General features: G+C 45.5%; 1 protein-coding gene across 1 annotated transcript in view; it reads left to right on the top strand.

Moving 5' to 3' along the window:
- The first annotated feature begins 230 nt into the window (after positions 1 to 230).
- Positions 231 to 22,424, top strand: part of LOC115075005 (ras and EF-hand domain-containing protein-like) — a 35,975-nt gene continuing 13,781 nt past the window's right edge. The window contains exons 1-5 of the mRNA XM_029575074.1: positions 231 to 657; positions 13,058 to 13,210; positions 15,286 to 15,376; positions 18,975 to 19,070; positions 20,873 to 20,950. Coding sequence (XP_029430934.1) covers positions 341 to 657; positions 13,058 to 13,210; positions 15,286 to 15,376; positions 18,975 to 19,070; positions 20,873 to 20,950 — 735 coding nt within the window. The 5' untranslated portion in view covers positions 231 to 340. The remainder of the gene's footprint in view (positions 658 to 13,057; positions 13,211 to 15,285; positions 15,377 to 18,974; positions 19,071 to 20,872; positions 20,951 to 22,424) is intronic.

Genomic DNA, 22,424 nt, shown 5'->3' with positions numbered 1-22,424 from the left:
ATCGAAAAGCAGAGGGATCTGTCACCTCCTTTACCCAGGAGGTGACAGAGGATAAGAAGCGATGTCCCGCGGGAGGTCGCACTCTCTGGCCGGCGGCGGGGAGATCACCTGGCGGCCGGGGCTAACCGCGGGCGCTCGGGGCTTTTATCTCCCCCCGCCCCCACTGCTGCGCTGGGGAATCCTGGGACGGGGGCAGCCAAGCAGGGAGGGAGGAGACGGCGATGGGCGGGGCGGCACAGGGCGGGGGCGGCAGGACCTCCCCCCTCCCCGTCCCAGCCTGACAGGAGCCGGGAGGGCAGGGCGTCCGGTCCGAGTCCGGGGATCGCTGCCGCCGGTTCCGATGGGCTCCGAAGGGCTCCCCCGGCCCGAGCTGCGGCGCCTCTTCTCCGCCTGCGATGTGAACAAGTCGGGGCTGGTGGAGTTCGAGGACTTCGCCTCCCTGTGCCGGGAGCTGAGCGTGCGGCCCACGCAGGTGCGGCTGCTCTTCGACAAGCTGGACGTGGACCGGGACGGCATCATCGACTTCCAGGACTTCTCGGCCCGCTTCGAAGAGGTGTCCGAGGCCCTGGACCTGGCCGCCTTCTCCCCGCAGCCCCGCACGGCGGCCTGGGACGAGTTCGAGGAGCGCCTGGGAGGGGAGGCGCAGCACCTGCTCAGGTGAGTCCCAGCCGCGGGGGCCCCCCCCCCCCCCGCTGAGCGGGATATAAGTTCCCCTTCCCAGGTCCCAGTGGTAAATGGGCAACACTGCTGAGAGATGGGGGCAGGGCAGAAACCCCTCCTAGGCCTCCAGCACCCCCACTCTGTGAGTGAGTGACTCAGCTTTGTACTTCTGGAAGGAGGGGTACAAAGGAGCAGAACTGCGCCTCCAGAGCGGTGAAGGGTGTGGGTGAGCGATGCACACCTGGATCACTGGGGAAAGATGCGCAGTGCCCTCAGACGTTGCCCTCATACCTACGGAGGAGCATTTCCACAAATGGGGCACTGCAGCTTGGTCTGTGGTAGGCGTTATACCCATGCCAGTAACCCCAAAGTACTGGCAAGGAACAATAAATCAGAGGAGCCGCATTACTATAATCAGGTTTATATGATATTGTTTGAGTTTTTGTAATCGGAATTTTAAACATATTTGCTTTAAGCGGCAGCCGCTTAGTGCGCTTGCACCGGTTTAAGCAGAATAAACATTTTTAAAATGTCCTCCTTCAACGACCTCAGTCCCAGCTCAGCCTATAGTCCTCCCCCCTGACCTCCCCTATACCATCCCAGTACCCCCCCCCCCGCTCCCTCCCTTTTTACCACCTCTGTACCCTCCCTCCTAACATCCCTGCACCCCCCTCCTCCCCCTACCCCGCCCTCTCACCCCCTATCAACCTCCCCCTGAAAGTACTCTCACTCTAATGTACCCTGTTCCCTCCACCCTCCACCCCCCACTCCTTTTCCCCTCTTACCTCCCTCCCTCCCTCCCTAGCCCCCCCTTGCTCCAGCATTTAATTGTCCATACGTGCACTTGCCTCTGTCATACTGTAAATAAGTTTCATATGCTAAGTTCTTAAGTGCACATGCCCCTTAACATTGTTTATTAGTTCATTTGCATATCTAATCCTAATATGAATGCAAATAGTTGTAACTCTCCTTGCTGACTCTCTTCTCCTGTACCTTTTGTATATCATCCAGTTAACCCCCCCTCCCCCGTTCAGTGTAATTTCCTTTCTCAGTTACTTGTAAACCGACATGATGTGTCCTACGAATGCCGGTATAGAAAAGTGTTAAAATAAATAAAATAAATAAATAAAATAAATACATGAAGCGCTGCTCTCTTGAATGATAAGAGTGCAATCCAAATAGCTGCATGCATTCCATTAAGTGTGTGTGCGCGTCAATAAGTGCACGCGCCCTGGTTCCTAAAGTAAACAGAAGATTTACATGTGCGTGCGTGCGTGCGTGCCTGCGTTATTCATTGTGTTCTTCCTTCCTTATGTGCCCTTGCCTTAATCTATAAGTCTTACAATTATATGAATTCTTATGTGCTCGTTTGTGATGTTTCAATTTTAAGCCTTTTTTTTTTAATGAAAACAAGTAATAGTGCCAATTAATTAATGCTGATGACACTGGTGGGCTGAAAGGATCAGTTTCTGCTACATCCAGTTCCATGTGCCCTGGAAGAACATGCCCTGAATGTTCACAGCTATAGCAGAAGGAGCCAGGACTGACACGTGCCATGGTTTACAGCAGGACCGGTGACTAGCTCTGGCCTCAGGTTTCCCCCTCTGCAGGCACCCTTGGCCAGCAGCTCCAGCCTGGTTGTGTGCTCCTTACTTGCTAGTATCAACATGAAGTGACTGTGCCTGGCTGCTGTTATGAATGTGTTCTGCAAGTGAAGCGTGCACTTGGCAGAGCTAAGCAACATGCAGCACCTCAAACCAACAGCCATCTCAGGGATTGCTCTATCTGCTTGACAGTTAAGACTCTTTATCCAGGGTAGTTGTGAGCAGGCCGGCAGATGTTAGTGTAATTCCATTTCATGTGTTTGGTCTTTGCCTCAAGTCAGAACTCTCATTGGAGAACGGGAACTCAGGTGCTCATCTACCCAGCCTCACATTTGAGAGGAGAAAAGACAACAAAACTGACTTGGATAAAGAATGAGATGTTGTGGTCAAGTTTGCTTGGCTGTCAGCTGAGCTAAAGCCTGACCCTGAGCTTAACTGGGTGGACTGGATAGGCCAATTGGTCCTTACCTGCTGACAACTATTCGGTTACATGTGACTAATATCTGGGAAAAGAGCAATGGTTACTTTCTGTGACTCTGTTTTTCACTTGTCATATGAGAAGTTAATTTTGTAAGTAGCATCTTGGTATTGCAAATAACACACAGAGTATTAATTTATTTTATAGACTATCAGCAATGTAAATGAATATGTTCATTCATTAGTTTACAGAACCCAGCAGATGGAGATCACAAGTTCCATCTTCTTTACCCAACTCCTGTGTTTGCTTTTAACTAATTTTATTTTTAGTAGGCAGGAGAGGACATGAACATTAGATAAAGCAAAGCACAGTAAGATCAATGAGCTGCCCAGGAACCAGAAAATATATCATGTGGCCTGTGCCTAGAATATATATGTCTTTTTAACTATCTTTATTATGGAACTTTTTTTTTTTTTAAGTAAATGGTGTGCTTGCTTCAAATATAACAAGGCCTATTTATCTATGGACACAGAAAGGGAGAAAAGCCGCAGCGAATCAGGTCCCTAACGTGAATGGATTTCACTTTATATTCTTGCAGACAAAAGGTTAATCTTTTGAAACTTGTAAGCTGTAGCACTAATCACTAAGGCTAACTCTTATCTGCTGACCAGTCAGGCACCTTTCAGAAGCATTTATAATTTGATCATCTTTAAATCAAGCCGCTGTGTTTTCTCACCTCTCGCTTATGACAATGACCTGGGTTTTCTGGAGCGGGGCAGAAAGCTTCACTCCACCCAATGGAATATAAATAGTAATAGAACATGAGAAGCTTTAAGGGAAGACGGCATGTGACGTAGGAGGGATGGACTGGTTTGGAAGTGCAGCGATGGCGGGTGATATAAGGCTATGTTTCCAGCAATTAGGCAGCTGACTTGGAGCTAAAAACTCAAAAATCTAGGACGAATCATATGTTACCATGATCTCCATTTTCTTCCTACAGCAATGTCTAAACTTGACTAATTCAGTTTAGGCTTTTAGATTGTCCAGTTTGGGCAAAGAACATTTCAGGGAAATTCTTGCAGTGACGTGATGGCCTTTGCCTAAAAGGGGACCCTCGACTGCGCACAGGTTTTAAACCTCTGCGAATTCAGCCTTTTGTCTGCGTCATGCCACGTATCCAAAATATGTGGCAGAGACAAGCGACTTTCCAAGTGGCCAGTGGAGGGTGCAGAGAGGTGGGACCCACGCAGCCTGTCCTCGTCCACTTCTTTGCCCAGTGTAACGTGGCGCCCTCTGCTGCCAGCTAGGGGGGGAGAAGCAGCAGGTGCCACCGCTGATATACTAGCACCAGGAACCAAAGACAGTCTGAGCCTCCTGGCACTGCGTGAGAATTTTTAAAGCTGCTGAGCTGGCGGTGCTAATCTCACAGTGCACAAAATGAGCACAACTGCATACCAAGGTTAAAAGTGGCTTGCGCAGTGCCAGCAGGCTCAGACGGCCTTTGTTGCTCCTCACCAGCAAGATGGACTCCGCCATCTGTTGACGGCTGCTGCTGCTTCTTCACGCCTAATCACTTGGCAGAGGGCACCACGTTACACTGGAAGAGGAGGACGCAGCGTTGAGTGCCCAGAAGCAGTGCAGCTCTGCAAACACAGCCCCTACCTGGTAAGCAGGCACTGGCACCTGAGGAAGAGCGGTTGTCCAGGTGCAGCCTGCAAGAAGCTGCCAGCCTTGGAGTGCACACTAGAATAACCTTCAGAAAGCAAAGATTCAGCTGCCAATTATGTGTCTGTATTCCACTTTTATATATTCAAAATTCACTTTTTATATGTAAACCAATAATTACAAACCTATGAGCAGCAAAAACATGCAAGCAGCGCTGGGTTGGTGATAGAGTTGCCGGATGGCTCCAGATCATCAGGGAGAGACCTGGTTTATTCCTGTTGCATACATGCCATATAATACAGATAAAAAAAACCCAGGACTGGCTCAGTCTGTTTTTGACTATCTGGATCCATCTGGTCACCCTATCCAGTAGTTCAGCGACAGTACTGCCCACTGTCTTGTAGGCAGACCTGGGTTTGATTCCTGGGTTAGGTTTCTAATCCCCCCAGGTTGGCCAGGACTGAAGGCAACTTTCACATCCCCTGGGGGAAGGAAGTCTCAGCCATTGTTCAGCAGCAACCTCTAGTGACTGTACACAGGGTCCACATTAGCTGGCTTCCAACGAGAGCTGTGGTTTGTGGCCTCTGGCTGAAAGCGGTCACCACGAAGGCTGGTCTGAGTCTGTCTCCAATTCCCGACTCTGTGCTTTCCACCTGGCTGAGCCGTGTGCCTGGAATAGTCTTCCTGAATGGGTGCGTCATGTTCCCTCTTTTTTCCCACCTTTTTGAGGCTGCTTTTAAATCTTTGGTCTAATTGTTTGCTTTTAGTCTCATTAACTAATTTTCTTTTTCTTTTTTTACTTCTTTAACCATTATCCTACCTTATGAAATACCCCAAGTTTCTTTTCTGTATGTTTGTCTTATTAGATTGTAAGCTCTATGAGCATTGACTGACTTTTTGTGTGTTTGTACAGTGCTGCGTATGTCATGTAGTGCTATAGAAATGTTTAGTTGTAGTAGTAGGGGAGAGGGGGTTATAAAAATAAGGAAACCCCACCAGAGAATTGCAAATGAAGGTTCATGGTGCCAGTTAAGGGAAAGCTCATAGGACCAGCAGGAAACTCATGAAAGAAGACACCTCTGAAGTGAATGCTTTTAACTGTAGGGTCATTGCTCCCTTGTATCTTGTAAAAAGGAATAAGAAGGAGAAACCATGTTGTTATAATTAGTAAGCATAAGCTGAGGTGGAAAAATGTGAAGACACTTGAATTCTCTCTGTAACCTCAAGAGAAGAGACTCAAACTGAGATGTTCCTATTCTGCTACCTAATTCTAGTTAGCAATCCTCAGCTCCTTCCATAGATAGATGTCACACACTTAATTCAACTTCTAAAAGTATTTCTATGTTATGCTTAATAATATCCCAGTTTAGAAAGACTGCCTCAAGCAGCTTACAATCAAAAGAATTCAAAATACAATACATAGATAACAAAAAGAATGTAAATACAAAACAGCATAACATACAATAATAAATACATAATAATAATAATAATTATCTCAAACTTCCCTGGCCAGTCTCCCTCTTTCACTGAGAAGTAGGGCAGGACAAATCTCCCTCTCCTACCCCAATTAAATAAATAACGCATTAATAAACTAAGCTAACTGAGAAGCTCAAATCTAGTAAAAGTAAGCAAGACCGGTCCCACTCTGTTCAAAACGCTGTACCAAACCCTGCCTGTCACACCCCAAGGAAAAGTAGAAAGGAAATAGCCTACTAAAAATAAAATTAGTTAAAAGCAAACACAGGAGTTGGGTAAAGAAGATGGGCCTTGTGATCTCCATCTGCTGTCATTTTCTGGGTTCTGTAATCCAAGCTTTGGGACTTACTAAGGTCCTTCCAGCAACCAATGACTCTGGCACAGTGGAAAGGTTCAAATATGGACGAGCTGAATTTGTGGCTAAAAGGAGCATTTGCCTGGAGGCTGTCAGAGTTTGGTTACAGAAGCAGAACTTGCTTGACAGATGGGGTTCATCACCATGGCCTTGCCACTGCTGAGCTGCTCAGAAGACAAACTGAGAAAACATCTTTTCCTCTCCTTATTATTTCATCCCTGTGACTGGTCAAACCAGCTCAGGCACTAGGCAGCTGACGCTGTCTGAGTTCTCTTTAAGAGATTTAGAACATCAACACCTCAGTTTCATCCTGAGCTCGGGCTGAGCCCAGCTGAACTATTCCTTACCTGAGGATCTTAGGTGATAATTACATTTATAATTTACTTACCTAGGGCTCCAGCCACATTTTCACTTAAAGAAACTTAAAACAAAAAAATTCCATGACACTACTGGGGGTCAAGGTAATAAAGACATTGCAAACTTTTAAAAAACCAGCTGAAATGCATAACTTTCCTGCTTTTTTTCATACTCCTAGTTTTGGATTAGAGCCAGAGTACTGAATACACTATTCAGAGCATGAAGTGCCGAGCAAGATAAATCAGATGGGTACACAGATTCTGATGTAGTAGACAATAGACGGTCTCTGACTAATCAAATATTTTCAGTGCTTACGTTGAATTTCCATTTCTTAAGATTTCTTCACCAAATTAGATATTACATTGAAAGAAAAGCTGTGAGCTGGTGTTAAGTCTCCAGGCGCCCCAAGCCATCAACAGAAAAGCAGAAAATATACTGCTTTTCTGTGATTCCTCCGACTTAATACTGTCACAGTACTAAGTTGAAGGAACCACAGAAAGCAGCAACGTGAAAAAAAAAAGTCTTGATGGCAGTCAGGTTAGGAAAATGGATGCTCAATTTACTATCAACGTTTTTCCTAGCCCATGGATGCGTGCGGGTTCAGAAAATGGACGCTCTTTAATTGAACGTCCGTTTTCCTAACCCGTGGCTGTGCGCACAGCCACGTCTCCTGGGCGCCCGATGCCAAGGACACACCAGGAACGCACAATTTTCCCTAGTGCGTCCTTTTTAACGTGGCTGGTCATTTGCATACTGCATCGCGCGCCCAGGTGAGGTGGATGGGCGCGCGTTAGGGAAACGGACGCTCATTTTTAGCACATCCATATTGCATCGGCCTGTTAGACTATTGCAAGTCTCTTTATCTGGGGTGTAGAGAGAAACTGCTTAAGCGTCTTCAGTTGATGCAAAACACAGCAGCAAAATTGCTTTTTGGGGCCAAGAAGTTTAATCATTGACTCCAATTTGGTCTAAACTCCACTGGTTACCTCTCAGATATAGACATCAATTTAAAATCTTCTCTTTAGTACATAAGGTGTTGGATACTGGCTGGCCTCAATATTTGGCACATTTACTTGTTCCCTATATGACTACACGGGAATTACGATCATCGCAGAAGTTACTAAGTATTCCAGTGCTAAAGCAGACAAGGCATAAATATTTATTTACTTAGACATTTTATAATTACTTGAAACGTCGCAAATTGCTGGAGACCAGGTGGTTTGAACATGCTTTTTTGACAATTTTTCTTCATATGTTCTCTCTGATTTTATAAAGTTTTAAGTATATTTTCTTTTTATTTTAGGTTTAATTATTGCAATTATAAATTATTTTGCTTTCATTGTTGTAATTACCTGCTCTTGATGGTTCAGACAATGGAAGAGCAGTATAAATAAACAAAAAAAGAAATACTAATGAAACTTTTTATTCCCCATAGACACAAAATGAGAAAAGCCTTTAAGTACACCAGTTCACTTAGCGCACAAATGTTAAGTGAGCCACCGGGTGAGGCAGAAAGGAAAGTCCAGTACATGACTCCAGCTTTCCTGTCTTAGGGCTTCTCCCATGCTTTGTCTATAGACTCCTCCATAGCCTATAGAGAAAGCATGGGAGAAAAGCTTTAGTGAATCCGGCTCCTAGTACTCTAACCACCAGGCCTTGCCCTTGGCGAAGCAGAGCGCCAGAGTGGCATGCTTACTGACTACAGCATCAGTCTTGGAGCTCCAGTTTGTAGCCTGCTCTGAGCGCCAGGTAAAACTGCTCTTAAACAGGCCAATTCAATACGGTGCGCTCAGGCCGAGCGCACCGTTAGCTTCCGTTTGGACGTGCGTTTTCCACGCGCTATTATTACCCCTTATATAGTAAGGGGTAATAGCGCGTGGAAAACGCGCGTCCGACACCCCTCCCCCCCCCGGAAACTAATAGCGCCCTCAACAAGCAAATGCCTGTTGATGAGCCTATTAGTTAGACCCGCGCGATACAGAAAGTAAAATGTGCAGCCAAGCCGCACATTTTACTCTCAGAAATTAACGCCTGCCCAAAGGCGGGCATTAATTTCGGCCAGCACCGGGCAAGTGTACAGAAAAGCTGAAAAAACTGCTTTTCTGTACACCCTCCAACTTAATATTATAGCGATATAAAGTCGGAGATCCCCAAAAAAAAAAAAAAAAAAAAAAAAAAATCTGCCCGCAGCCGTGGGTTGGAAAACGGATGCTCAATTTTGCCGGCGTCCGTTTTCCAAACCCGTGGCTATCAGCAGGTTCGACAACCAACACCGGTAAAATTAAGCCTCGGCTGTCAAACCCGCTGACAGCCATCTCCTTTTTACCACGGGCCCTCATTTGCATAGAGAATCACGCGCCCGGGAGTGTGGCCTGGGCGCGCGTCGGAACAGCGGGCACTCGCCTCGGAGCGCTGGCTCTCCCGCACATTTTACTGAATCGGCCCGAAAGGCAGGCAGCTGAGATAATGCTGAACACGGGTAGTTTGGTGCTGTAGGATCTAGGAAGCTTGGATTCAGATTCTGCTTCTGCCACTTGATGTCTGAGACTGTGGACAAATCTCATTGCATGAGGGAAACGCTGAAGTGCACTGGGCTGTGCGCACATGCAGCAGAACTGTACTTGCGCTATAGCAAGGAGTTTTGCATACAAAAAATATGCACTGAGTAAAAATGTGTGCACAGTTTAGCACTCCTCCATGCAAATCCCATGTTAATCAAAGGGTTAGCTATTAGTCCCCAGTGTAGAGGGACGCACTGGCTTTACTTAGGTTTTCTTAACTTTGGATATTTAACTCCTGGTCAGAGGTGGAGTAAAGTTTCTAGCAGTCTGTGGGGCTGGAGTTCATGACTTCCCATTTGTGCATAGAACATGATGTGTTTTGTTATGAACCAACTTATGCTTCTAATTCATGTTTCATGTGCACATCTTTAATATGCAGAAATCTTGGTGTATGCTCCTGAATCATGTTTTGTGCACAGGTAAGGCCCACGAGGAGCGTAAGCCCATTATTAATTTGATATTTAAACAGAGCTCTACACCAGGGCACTTTTACAACGATTTACAGAAACAGAGTCCTTCTCTCAGGCAGGTTGCCACCTAAGGGACTGATGTAAGAAGCCATGCATTAAAAATGGGCACTGAAATTCAGTTTCTTATTTCTAAGAAATAACTCCTGATGCAGTAAATGAATACATCTGGAGTTTAAAAAAAAGTGTGCAAAGACATGCTTAAGACATAGAAAACCCAATTTCTGCACATAATACCTTTTCTGTATGGGAAACATTCTGTGGAGATAAATAGTGTCTTCTGGCTATCAAGCATGATTTATGCATAATGTGTTTGCATGCATAAATCATAGTTCTCCGCCCTTAGTGCCACAGTCACAGTAATTTGTGTGTTTGAGGAGAGCAGTGTGCAGTGATGGGCGTGAGCAGCAGGCATTTCACACACACCAGTCAGACCCCGCATTCTCTTTAGAAGAGAAACTGCGCAATTCAGTTGACCAACCAAAACTGTAAGAACATAAGAACATGCCATACTGGGTCAGACCAAGGGTCCATCAAGCCCAGCATCCTGTTTCCAACAGTGGCCAATCCAGGCCATAAGAACTTGGCAAGTACCCAAAAACTAAGTCTATTCCATGCTACCGTTGCTAGTAATAGCATTGGTTATTATCTAAGTCAACTTAATAGCAGGTAATGGACTTCTTCTCCAAGAACGTATCCAATCCTTTTTTAAACACCGCTATACTAACTGCACTAACCACATCCTTTGGCAACAAATTCCAGAGCTTTATTGTGCGTTGAGTGAAAAAGAACTTTCTCCGATTAGTTTTAAATGTGCCCCATGCTAACTTCATGGAGTGCCCCCTAGTCTTTCTATTATCCAAAAGAGTAAAAAACCGATTCACATCTACCCGTTCTAGACCTCTCATGATTTTAAACACCTCTATAATATCCCCCCTCAGCCGTCTCTTCTCCAAGCTGAAAAGTCCTAACCTCTTTAGTCTTTCCTCATAGGGGAGCTGTTCCATTCCCTTTATCATCTTGGTCGCCCTTCTCCATCACAACTATATCTTTTTTGAGATGCGGTGACCAGAATTGTACACCGTATTCAAGGTGCGGTCTCACCATGGAGCGATACAGAGGCATTATGACATTTTCCGTTTTATTCACCATTCCCTTCCTAATAATTCCCAACATTCTGTTTGCTTTTTTGACTGCCGCAGCACACTGCACCGACGATTTCAATGTGTTATCCACTATGACGCTAGATCCAAAGAAGCCCAACGTTTTTCTCCCATTTGCAAGGCTGATGCAATACCGCAGCTGGACGCGGGTTTTGGATGCGCGTCCATAACCCCTGGATGCAATAAGAGGATCAGCGCCTCCAAAACGTGCCTGCAGCTGGCATTAAGGTTTGAGGAGCCCCAAAAGCTGAACTGAAAAGCAGAAAATACCGCTTTTCTGTGGGTTCCTCTGACACGATATTGTGGCGCTGTTAAGTGGGAAGAACCAGAGAAAGCAGCAACCTGAAAAATAAAATAAAAAAACAAATGTCTTGACAGCGGACAGGTTAGGAAAACATTTTGCTCAATTTACGAGCGTCCGTTTTCCTAACCCGCGCACAGCCACTTCTCCTGGGAGCTCGATGCCAAGGAGGCGCTAGGGATGCACAGTTTCCCCCAGCGCCTCCTTTTTAACGCAGCAGTTCATTTGCCTACGGCATCGCGCACCTGGGAGAAGTGGACGGGCGCACGTTAGGAAAGCACCTTTTTTCCAGAGCGGATATTGCATCAGGCCTGATTTTTGTCCGTGGGAAACAGGTTTAGTTTTACTCTGTAGACACTAAATCAGAGATTGGCTGCTGTCTTTCTGGTCTGGGAATCCTTTTAAACTGTGGAACATGCTAAATCAGGATAAGGCTGCCCATGATTCCCTTGCTTTCTCTGGATTACCACAAAGAAATTATGCAGAACTGGGAAACAAAAAGGGACAGATTCCATGTCCTAGCCCCATTAAGCATCGGTTTCTTGAAAACAGGCTCCGCTCTCATGGGGAAGGCTGGGTTTGATGCATTTGATCTTTGAGAATGCACCTGTGAATATTAAGTATCGTCAGGCTGATGCTGCATTTGCTCCTAGGTTACAGAGCTGCGGAGTGATCCGGTTTCCTGGGTGAGACTTTGGGTCATTCCTGACTTCTTTTTAGTCTACTTTCCAAAAGGGAAAAGGCTCACGAGACGTGTGTGCGCCTAATAACGGCTCTGTTTGGTGTCCTATTCCCATCAAGGTTTCAGGACTTACGGGGCAGGGGAGGGGTGCCGGTGCAGGTGGATTCTAACAGGGGTATTCTGTTTTTGATCCAGATGCCCATGCATGCATTCTAAAAGTAGATTCCCTTAGCTCTACCTGGAATTTGTTTGTTCCTGAGGCACTGATTTCAAGGGGAAGAAGGACTACAAAGCCCACAATGGGATCCGGGGCAGTTGTCCGGGGCATTTGCCCCTCCCCTAGGGACAGCCCCCCATCTATGAATTTTCTCTCTAGTACAAGGCTAGCCCTAAGGGTTTCCCTGAGAGCCGGAGCGGTGCCTGCCCGGGCAGTTTTCTTGTTGTTGCCGAGGAAAGGGTGACACTGACTCAGTTCAGCAGCGCGCCTCCACCTGAACTGCAAACAGATGGGAGTCGTGCAAAGCATTTGCAGCAATCCAGGTGCTCTCCAGAATCAGGACCTTGGGGTTAGGGTGAGCTCACTAGGCAATGAGTCACAGATAAGGGGCCCTGTTCCAACCCTGGCTTGGCTCTGCAAGCAGAAGGAAATCAAAACATTCCCCAAAGCTCTGATTACTTTAAACCTTTCGGCTGTAGCCAAGGATACTGCCTCCACCTCTGTAGTGAAACTGTTCATGCTGGTTACCTTTCCTCAGAAGTTTGGCCTCCAGGTCTTATCTTGGGGACCCCGCAGCCAGGCAGGATATCCACAATGAAAGTTGCATATAATAGAGACTCAGTATTTGAAAATGTGTCTCATGCCACAGTCATTGTGGATATCCTGACTGGCTGTGGGGGTCCCCAGGACAGGTTTGGGAGAGCCCCGTTTAAACCTTTTTATGGCAATGTGTGCAGGTGGCCGTCTGCATACTAAATAGTGAATTTGGAAGGTCCGTGGACTCCAAAAAGCAGCACTCCCTTTCCAAACTTGTTTCTCCGTGCAGTCCATCCCCTGCATTAGACTAGAGTGGCGAGAATGATTTGGGTTTTTTTTTTTTTTTAACCTTTTGTAGCTTTTTAAAAACTATTTTGGGGTAAGTGAGGCATAGGGTAAGATAAAATAAACCCCCTCCCCATGAATCAGAATCTCTTCGCGTCACGCATTCCTTTCCAGTTATACCAGTAATCCGGTGCCTTTCCCTTTGATGTCTTGGTAATGCCTCTTACCTGCAGTTTCTGGGCAGTCTGGAAGGTAAGAAATAGAAACCTCAGCGCCGCCTTTGTTACTGACTTGCACGTCCTGCCGCAGGAGCCGGGAGCAGCTCTGCGAGATGTACCAGCAGATCCTCGCCGGTTCCGACTTCGGGCTGCTCCAGCAGTACGAGAGGCTCGTGGTGGACATGATGCAGGACTTTCGGGCCCAGAGGCTGAACACGGAGAAGCTGGAGCACGTCCTCAAAAGGTAGGCGCCTGGGCACCAAGTGATCAGAAACAGGGGGATTTCATACTGTCTCGGGGGTTTGTTTGTTTCACAACTCCCTGTTTCAAAGCATTCTGAGAGTTTCTTAATATGAAAGATTTGGGGGAAAACCTATATTGATTCGCCTGTACCTGATAACCTGGGGTCAGCTGGTGGCTTCCTTCCCAATTCCCAGTGCTTTCATATGTCTATGTCCTTAATGAGGAACTCTCCTTACTTTATAGCAGGCGCCCTAAAAAAGCTCTTTTGTTTTCAGGACGTCAGAGGGTTAGACGCGCTCTTCAGGGCTACCAAACAACCCACTTTCTGCAGGGAGAAGTTAGGCTAGCCCTGCCTTTACACACCCCTCTCTCTGGTACTGCTAATTTCAAATGAAGAAAGCTAGACTACAAATCCCACAATGCACTGCTAGACGTATCTTCAAAAACCAGGAATGACCAAAGGTCTCTGGCTAGCTGGTAGTTAGGGAATCGGGGGCTTGGACAGACTTGCACCAGCCTCTCTCTCTCTCCAACATCTGCTATTGCACTGTGGGAGAGAGGTGGAGAGAGATGGATTCAAAAGGAGAGTAACAGAGAGAGGATAATCCTGTTGATCAGTGTCACCTTGTCCCTGCTTTCCCAGGGCGGTGGGTAACCATGGAAATGACCCCAGTCTTTCAGAGGGGAGCCTGACAAGACAGAGAATGTGATACACGGGAGGGATCAACTCCTGCCAAGCTAAGGAAAGAGTCTGTGGGAACAGTGAATGGACTCCAGCTGCTGCCTCTCTATTTCCCTATAGCCTCCTCTTCCAAGCCAATGTACTAATCTGGTAGATTTATTTTTTTAATACAGAGTTAGCTTTTTCTGCGTATTTGTGATCTCGTTCCTTGCCATTCACTGATTAGTCCTTCAACTAATTTATTGAAGCATGAGCTTTCAAGGACTCTGCCCTCCGAAGGTCAGGGTTAGTCTATAAGGTGCCACTCAACCCCTGTCTTTTTTGCCACACCAGACTAGCACGGCCATCCCTCTGAAGAATTTTAGCCCGTCAAGTGTTTGGGTGAAGCATTTTCTTCTTTGGCCTTCTTTTATCTTTTACACTGCCTTTTATTAAGAGCACCGAGGCTAAATCCTGAACTCACACTCACGCTTTCTGGGGAAAGGAGAAACCTCCAAGACCCTCTTATAAAGAAGCAGGATATTGCCATGCTGTTCCACGTTTCACAGCAGTGCCACAGATCGAGAATGTAGTGCCCTGTGCTGAAAGATCAGGGAGCTCCCACGCCTTCACACACACACACACACCCCTTATGCCGAGTGCGTGAAATAACCATTCTGTCACCACTGGCCATCTCTGACAGCTCAGTCTAGGACCATCTCAAATACGTACCTTAGGCAACGTACCATCTGCACGTGAAGATGTGCTGCGGGCCACCGCGCTGTCTGCGCCACTCCCCTCGCGGCCACAGTCCTGCTTTGAAAGCTATTCCTGGGTGCTTGTTTAAAGACACGGTGTGGCACAGGGTCAGTGGGTTTGAAAGGTCGGTGATGGCCAAACAGGAGTAGAATGACTTGTCTTTATCTCTTTCGCTGCACTAGCACCGCACCTCTTCCAAGGCTGCAGGGAACTGCACCAGCTCCGATTGCTTTTGCCAGCTGCTCTTCTGCTATTAGATGTAACATTGTGAGGAGGAGGGAGGCATCAGAACAGGGGACTCACCTGACCAGTCAGGTTTTCAGGATATTCATTATTCAGAATGAATATGCATGAGAGAGACTGGCATTCAACTCACCTTCTTTACTCATCCCATGTGCCCATCAGCAATAGCAAAAGAAAAAGAAAAAACAAAACAAAACCCTGGACCTCTTTAAGAGGGAAACACAAAAGGGCCCATTTCTCCGGAACATAAAATTGGAGTTAACTCCTGATAAAAGAAGGCCATAGTCTTAATAAAAAGCCAGCATCACATGATGCAGGTCTTTGCCAGAAAGTTGTGACCCCAGGCGACAGAGCTGGGACTAGTTTACCTAACCTGTCTTCTCTTGTCCATGCCCCTGGGATGGCGTCTTCAGGACTGAGGAGACGGCATCCCTACAGATGGCAGAATTAGAAGAAGACTTACAACAGCACGTGGCAAAGATGGAGCATAAAATCCGGGAAGAGGTATGCATGGCACCAGCAGATTCTGCTTTTGTGATTGCGATTTATCGCTAAAGCTAGCTTGGGTTCAGGCTTGACAGGCCGAGCTCTTAGGAGATAAAATGTAGGCGCACACATACCGCATATAAATACAGTGGCTTGCAGAAGTATTCTGCCCCTAAAAAGTCAGCAGATGCGTGTGGATTACGAATGACACTTATCTCAAACTGTTCCAGATAGTTATTTGTATTGCAAACCAGAATGCTCTCAAAGTACATTTTCAAAGTCACAATTCATTATTTCTCTGCTTTTTTTTGTAAAATAAAATTGGAAACTGAAAACTGCTGCTTGCATAAGAATGCAACCCCTTCAGCCTAGTACTTGGTAGAATCACCTTTTGCTGCAATAACAGCTTTAAGTCTTTGGGTAAGTTTCTACCAGCTTTGGACACTGGGAGTGATTTTTTGCCCATTCTTCCTTGCAGATTTGCTCCAGGTTGTTTAGGTTGGTTGGATGATGCTTATGGACTGCAATTTTCAATTAGTGCCACAGATTCTCGATTGGACTGAGATCTGGACTTTGACTTGGCCATTGGAGAACATTCACCTTTTTGTTGTTCCGCCACTCTTGTGTTGCTTTGGCCTTGTGCTTAGGATCATTGTCCTGCTGAAAGGTGACCTTTCTCCCAAGTTTTAGTTTTTTTAGCAGACTGAAGCAGGTTGCCTTGCAGTGTTCCCCTGTATGTTGCACCATCCATCTGTCCTTTAGTTTTAACAAGATGCCCAGTCCCCGCTGAGGAAATGTATTCCCACAACATGATGTTGTCACCCCCCATACTTTACTGTTGGGATGGTTTGCTGAGGAATGGGCAGTGTTAGGAATTATTAGGAAGGGAATGGTTAATAAAACGGAAAATGTCATATTGCCTTTGTATCGCTCCATGCTGAGACCGCACCTTGAATACTGTGTACAATTCTGGTTGCCACATCTCAAAAAAGATATAGTTGCGATGGAGAAGGTACAGAGAAGGGCAACCAAAATGATGAAGGGGATGGAACCGCTCCCCTATGAGGAAGGACTGAAGAGGTTAGGGCTGTTCAGCTTGGAGAAGAGATGGCTGAGTGGGGGATATGATAGATGTCTTTAAGATCATGAGAGGTCTTGAACGAGTAGATGTGAATCGGTTATTTACACTTTTGGATAATAGAAGGACTAGGGGGCATTCCATGAAGTTAGCAAGTAGCACATTTAAGACTAATCAGAGAAAATTCTTTTTCACTCAACGCACAATTAAGCTCTGGAATTTGTTGCCAGAGGATGTGGTTAGTGCAGTTAGTGTAGCTGGGTTCAAAAAAGGTTTGGATAAGTTCTTCGAGGAGAAGTCCATTAACTGCTATTAATCAAGTTTACTTAGGGAATAGCCACTGCTATTAATTGCATCAGTAGCATGGGATCTTCTTGGTGTTTGGGTACTTGCCAGGTTCTTGTGGCCTGGTTTGGCCTCTGTTGGTAACAGGATGCTGGGCTTGATGGACCCTTGGTCTGACCCAACATGACAATTTCTTATGTTCTTATGTTAGGCTTGCGTCACACATAGCATTTTAAAATTTGTTCAAAAAGCTCCATTTTTGTCTTATCTGACCACAAAATAATATCCCACATTTTAGCTGGGTCACTCTGATATTTTCGGACAAACTCCAGACGTGCTTTGATGTGTCTTTTCATCAGTAATGGCTTCTTTCTAGCCACCATCCCATACTGGTCAGTTGTATGCAGAGCTCTGGATATGACTGTCTGGTGCACCCCCCACCCCAGTCTCAGCCACTGAACTCTGGAGCTCAAAGTGACTGCTGGCCTCTCTGTGTCTTCCCCCAAGTCTCCTTGCTCTGATGCAGAGTTTAGAGTGACAGCCTTGTTTAGGCAGTGTCTGGGTGGTAGGATGCAGCTTTCATTTCCTCACAATCGAACACTGGGATAGTCAAACACTGATATTATTTTGTAGCCTTTTCCTCTCTTGTGTCTATAACGTTATCTTTAATTTCCTTAGAATGCTCTTTCGTCTTCATTTTCACAACTTTCCTTCAGATTCACACTCTAACTAATGGTACTGGAATTAGGGGGGTCTTTCATCCAGAAAAGTTGACCTTTTCTAATGATTAACAGGTAGAGGCCATTTGTAAACCAATTGTTAGGGCAATATCTTTCATCTGTATAAACTTGGAGCTTCCACAGCACAGGGGTTGAATACTTATGCAAGCAACTTTTTTCAGGTTTTAATTTTACTTTACAAAAAATGCAGAGAAATAATGAACTGTGACTTTGAAAATTTACTTTTAAGAGCATGCTGGTTTGCAATAAACATACTTTCTGGAACAATCTGTGTGTAATTTATAATCCACATGCATGTATGACGTTTTAGGGGGTAGAATACTTTTGCAAGCCACTGTATATTTCTAACTTAGCCTGACAATATGTTCTTGTCCCATACAAACTTGCTGTTGCCCCTTGCAATTACTGCTGGAAAGGTGAATGTAACATTTTGGTTGCCCATCCTGAAGCTGGAATTAAAAGCTGATTGACTCTTTTTAACACTGTGTATGTTCCACCATGTTTGCACAGTGGCAGGGAACCACATGTGAGTGCAGTTAAATGTCACAGAAATCCTCTGGGACTTGAGGCTTGCTTAGACGGTGCCATAGTTGCATTTTCAAAACAAAGTCTTTGAAGCTCTGCTTACTGCAAAAAAAGTCTCCTAGAACCTCTGAAACTGAGCCAAAAAGTGGAAAAATCACCTTGGTTTAAAAGAAAATCAAAAGGTTGCTGGATAGAAAGAATACCTTGTATTTGCCTAACAAATATTTGCACTTGAAAGCTGTCAAGATTAGTGAGATCTCAGGATTGTCTGAGGAAGGCACTTTTAATAGTCCTCAAGTTTATACAGAAAAGCATGACAACTAACAAAAATGCCTATGGGAGGCACTTTTTGTTCCTGTGGTGCACAAACTCTGTCCTTGAGGCACTGGGGGTTTTAGGATTTCTACAATGAGTATGCAGGAGATCTGTCTGCATGCAGTGCCTCCATTGGATGCAAATAGATCTCATGCATATTCATTGCGGGACTTGTGCACCACTGGAAAGAATGCAGACAAGTTTTCAAGATTTGATGGGGAAGAGCTAGTGGAGTGGTAGAAGATGACAGAAAGAGGTGAAAACAGCGGGAGGATAGACAGCTAGTCTGGCTCCTTTTTAGATATGTCTTGAATTGCATTGAGTTGCCCTTGACTGCCCCGTCATGTTTGTAGAGGGAGATTTTCAATGCCATTTGCATGGGGGGGGGGAAAGCATTTTAGCTGTGTAAATCAGCTGTCTGAAAATTGCACCTAATGTGACTAAAAGTTGGGGGAGGAAACATACGTGTGTAGATTGCATGTTCAGCTCTACGCGAGGCTTCCTCGGAAAAAGCAGATGCAAATGCAACATGCTTCAAAGTGAAAGTCCATGTGTGCACATTAACTTTGAAAATTGGTGAAAAGTATGAGGGTTACAGAACCTAAGGACAATTTGAAAATGTCACCAGTTTTTTTTAGTATTTTTTTTTTTTTTATTCCTCAACATTCCTTAGGACCAGCAGAAACTTGAAGCTGCCATCTCAGAGGTGCAGAGGAGGCACGAAGCTGAGGTGCTGGACCTGCAGGCCCTCGTCGATAGGCTGAAGAAGGTGGGATCTCATTTTTAATCCGCATTTGTTATTCAGTGTCCAGGAAAGGGCAAGAGAAGGAAGCTTGTCTTGGAGGCAATGGGACATAGAAACAGCAAAAAATGAAGTGCAACAAGGGCGGGGCAGAGATTGGACATTTGAAAGAGTAAGGATGGAAAGGGAAATGGACAAAAATAATTTGGATGTTTGACCCGTCTTTCCAAATAATGCCCAAGGCAGCTTACAGCGTTGTTAGTAATTCAAGTACAATAAATCCCTGCTACAAAGAGCTTACAATCTAGGTAGATACTTGAGAAAACAGGAGATAAAGTGACTTGGCCTAGGTCACAACAAATGAGTATGGACAACTGGCCACCCCGGGCAAGGCTTGCTTTTGCACCCTTTTTTCCTTTCAGACTTGTACGCTCCCACATTTGCAGACTGGATCAGAAGGGTGGTTCTAGGAATCCCTTCTTGTCTACCCCTTGGCAAGGGCCTTGAGTGGGGACAGTGGGATTTGGACTCTGGTTTCCCTGGTGGTCAGCCTTTTGCTTTAACCACTAGGTCACTCCTTTTCCTATAAGGTAAGAAAGGTGAGCGGAGTGTGGAAGAAGAGAGTGAGATGTTGAAGCAGATGCTTTGCTTTCCTGGAAGAGAGCGATGAATACTCATCCTGAGCTCAGCGTCACGAGTGACTCTTCAGGATCCTCAGAGCCTAGTTTACCTCCTAGTTCTCAAGCTAACATAGAGTCAGACTGAGCTAGTATTTATGGTGGAAGATTACAATGATTGTGTAGCTTGAAGACTTTGCTGGCCTCCGTATTAACTCGCTGGATGATACTGCTGTAATATCATCGATAGAGAATGCAATATGAAAAAGACAGGAGAGGAGAGAAAAAGAATGATGACCCAGAACAGATGGCGAGGCCAAGACATTAACTCTCGGGTCGATACAGTAAAGTCTGCGGGACAGCAGGCGAATGCCCGCTCTCCCAGCGCGCGCACCGGCTACTCGCTGGTGCACGCGATGCAGTATTTAAATTAGGCCCGGCAGTAGATCCGGGGAAAAGGAGGCGCTAGGGACACTAGCACGTCCCTAGCGCCTCCTTTTTGACAGGAGCAGCGGCTGTCAGCGGGTTTGACAGCCGACGCTCAATTTTGCCGGCGTCGGTTCTCAAGCCCGTTGTCAGCCACGGGCTCTGAAACTGGACGCAGGCAAAATTAAGTGTCCGGTTTTTGACCCGACAGCCACGGGCCGAATTCAAAATTTATTTTTTTTTTTACTTTTTTTTACTCTTCGAGACCTTCGACTTAATATCGCCATGATATTAAGTCGGAGGGTGCACAGAAAAGCAGTTTTTACTGCTTTTCTGTGCACTTTCCCGGTGCTGGAAGAAATTAGCGCCGGCCTTTGGGTCTGCGCTAATTTCTGAAAGTAAAATGTGCGGCTTGGCTGCGCATTTTACTTTCTGCATCCCGCGTGCATACCTAATAGCGCCATCAACATGCATTTGCATGTTGATGGCGCTATTAGGTGCCACGGGTTGGACGCGCGTTTTCCTCCCCTTACTGAATAAGGGGTAAGGGAAAACGCGCGTCCAAGGACAGGTTAACAGTGCGCTCCGTCGGAGCGCATTGTACTGTATCGGCCTGTCTGTGATCTAGCCTACATGAGGGTGTAATGAGGGCCCGACTGACCATGTGAAGTTATGAGTGTAAAAAATACTGAAAAGTATCCCTAACTACATGATCATTTAGTACTGGGTGTCCATTCTTCGTCTCTTTCCCTGCTCTAATAATGTGGTGTTTACATTTCCTTCAAGCATCAAGATGAAAGAAAGCTCCTAGAATCTAAGGGAGAAGGCACCAAGCTGAAGGATCAAGTCTTTGAACTTTCCCAGGTGGGTGATCCTCCTGCATGGAAGATTTCTATCCTTACAGAAGACCTTGCAGGGAAAGCAACCGATACACGATGTGATAAATGAGAATATATCACCTAGGTCAGCTGCTGCAGGCTTGCTTTCAGAGGGACCATGAGCCTGTAGGAGGGTGCAAGAGGAAGACGTTTTAGCAACTTATTTCTAGAACTATTGCTTGGTCTAGATGAACATCTCTAGTAGCTGTACTGGTCCAGCAGAAAACTGGATTCTTTGCTAGCCCAAGATGTTTGTTTATTTAAAAGTTTTTTTATACACCGCATATACACACAGTGGTGGATCTAAGCGGTTTACAAAGTTAAAACATACATAATATTAAAAGAAACATAAATTAAAAAAAACATTGATGGATTGCCGGAACAGAATTAGTACAAAACAGAGTAACAATCTTTAGAAAAGAGGGATTAACATTGCGGATTTGGAAAAGCTAGAGAGAATAGGTAGGTTTTTATTGCTTTTTTTGAAGTCGTGTTTAGTGGTGAGTTGACTGATCTGATTAGGTAAAGAGTTCCATAATTTGGGACAGACAACGGAGAAAGCATGGTTGCGAGTTTAATCAAGGTGGCTGTTTTTACAGTGGGTACCTGAAGATAGTTTTTATCGGAGGAATGTACGTGACGAGGTGGTTGATAGAGGCGGGGGGGTGGAACATAGCCATATGGAGGAAGTACTAAGAAGTAAAGAGTGAACTAGCATCAACATTTTGTATTGTACTCATTGGTGAATGGGCAACCATTCACCAATGAGTACAATACAATTCACCAATGGGTACATGTCCCTTCTTTCGGAATCTTCAGATTCCGAAAGAAGGGACATGTGTGGCCTGGAAAATGCATGGACTACATCGGCTTTAGAAAAGCTATTAAAGACTGTTGAGAATCATTTTCTAAGGAGAGCTGGAGACCAGACCCTCTGTGATGGACCTCGTTTTCCATCCTCTCTGTGGTACTGGCCCTGTGATTAGAGACATCTTTAAAAACAACCTAGAAGAACACAGGACTACCAGTTTTATTTTTGTTGGGGGTTAATGCATGTTGGCAGTAGTGTTGTTCTATATAGAGCAGTACAAATGAGGACAGGGATTAGCCAGGTCACTAAGTAGTTACCCAGTTACAGTACCCTGGGCGAAACTTGTTCTTCTCAAAGTAGCTAAAAGCATGCACAGGCTTATAGAACGCACATGCTTTAAGCCACATGAAAACGAGGCATTCCAGCGAGGGGGGGGGGGGGAGGAAACAATGCATATACAATTATATTTTATCAGCCCAATTTTTATAGCAGCCCGTAGAAGGCTGGAATCCATGTGAACGTCAACTCAAATTTTCAAATCAGATTTAGCATGCGTATGTCCTTGGCATGACATGCACTTCTATCCACTAGAGAGCAGGTGTAAAGGTTTACATGCAAACTTTCAAAAACCAAAAGTACGCACATAAAT

Source organism: Rhinatrema bivittatum, chromosome 13 (assembly GCF_901001135.1).
Source record: "Rhinatrema bivittatum chromosome 13, aRhiBiv1.1, whole genome shotgun sequence".
In the NCBI taxonomy this organism is placed as follows: Eukaryota; Metazoa; Chordata; class Amphibia; order Gymnophiona; family Rhinatrematidae; genus Rhinatrema; species Rhinatrema bivittatum.
The sequence above is the reverse complement of the archived record's forward strand: the minus strand, read 5'-3'. Positions and strand labels throughout refer to the sequence as shown.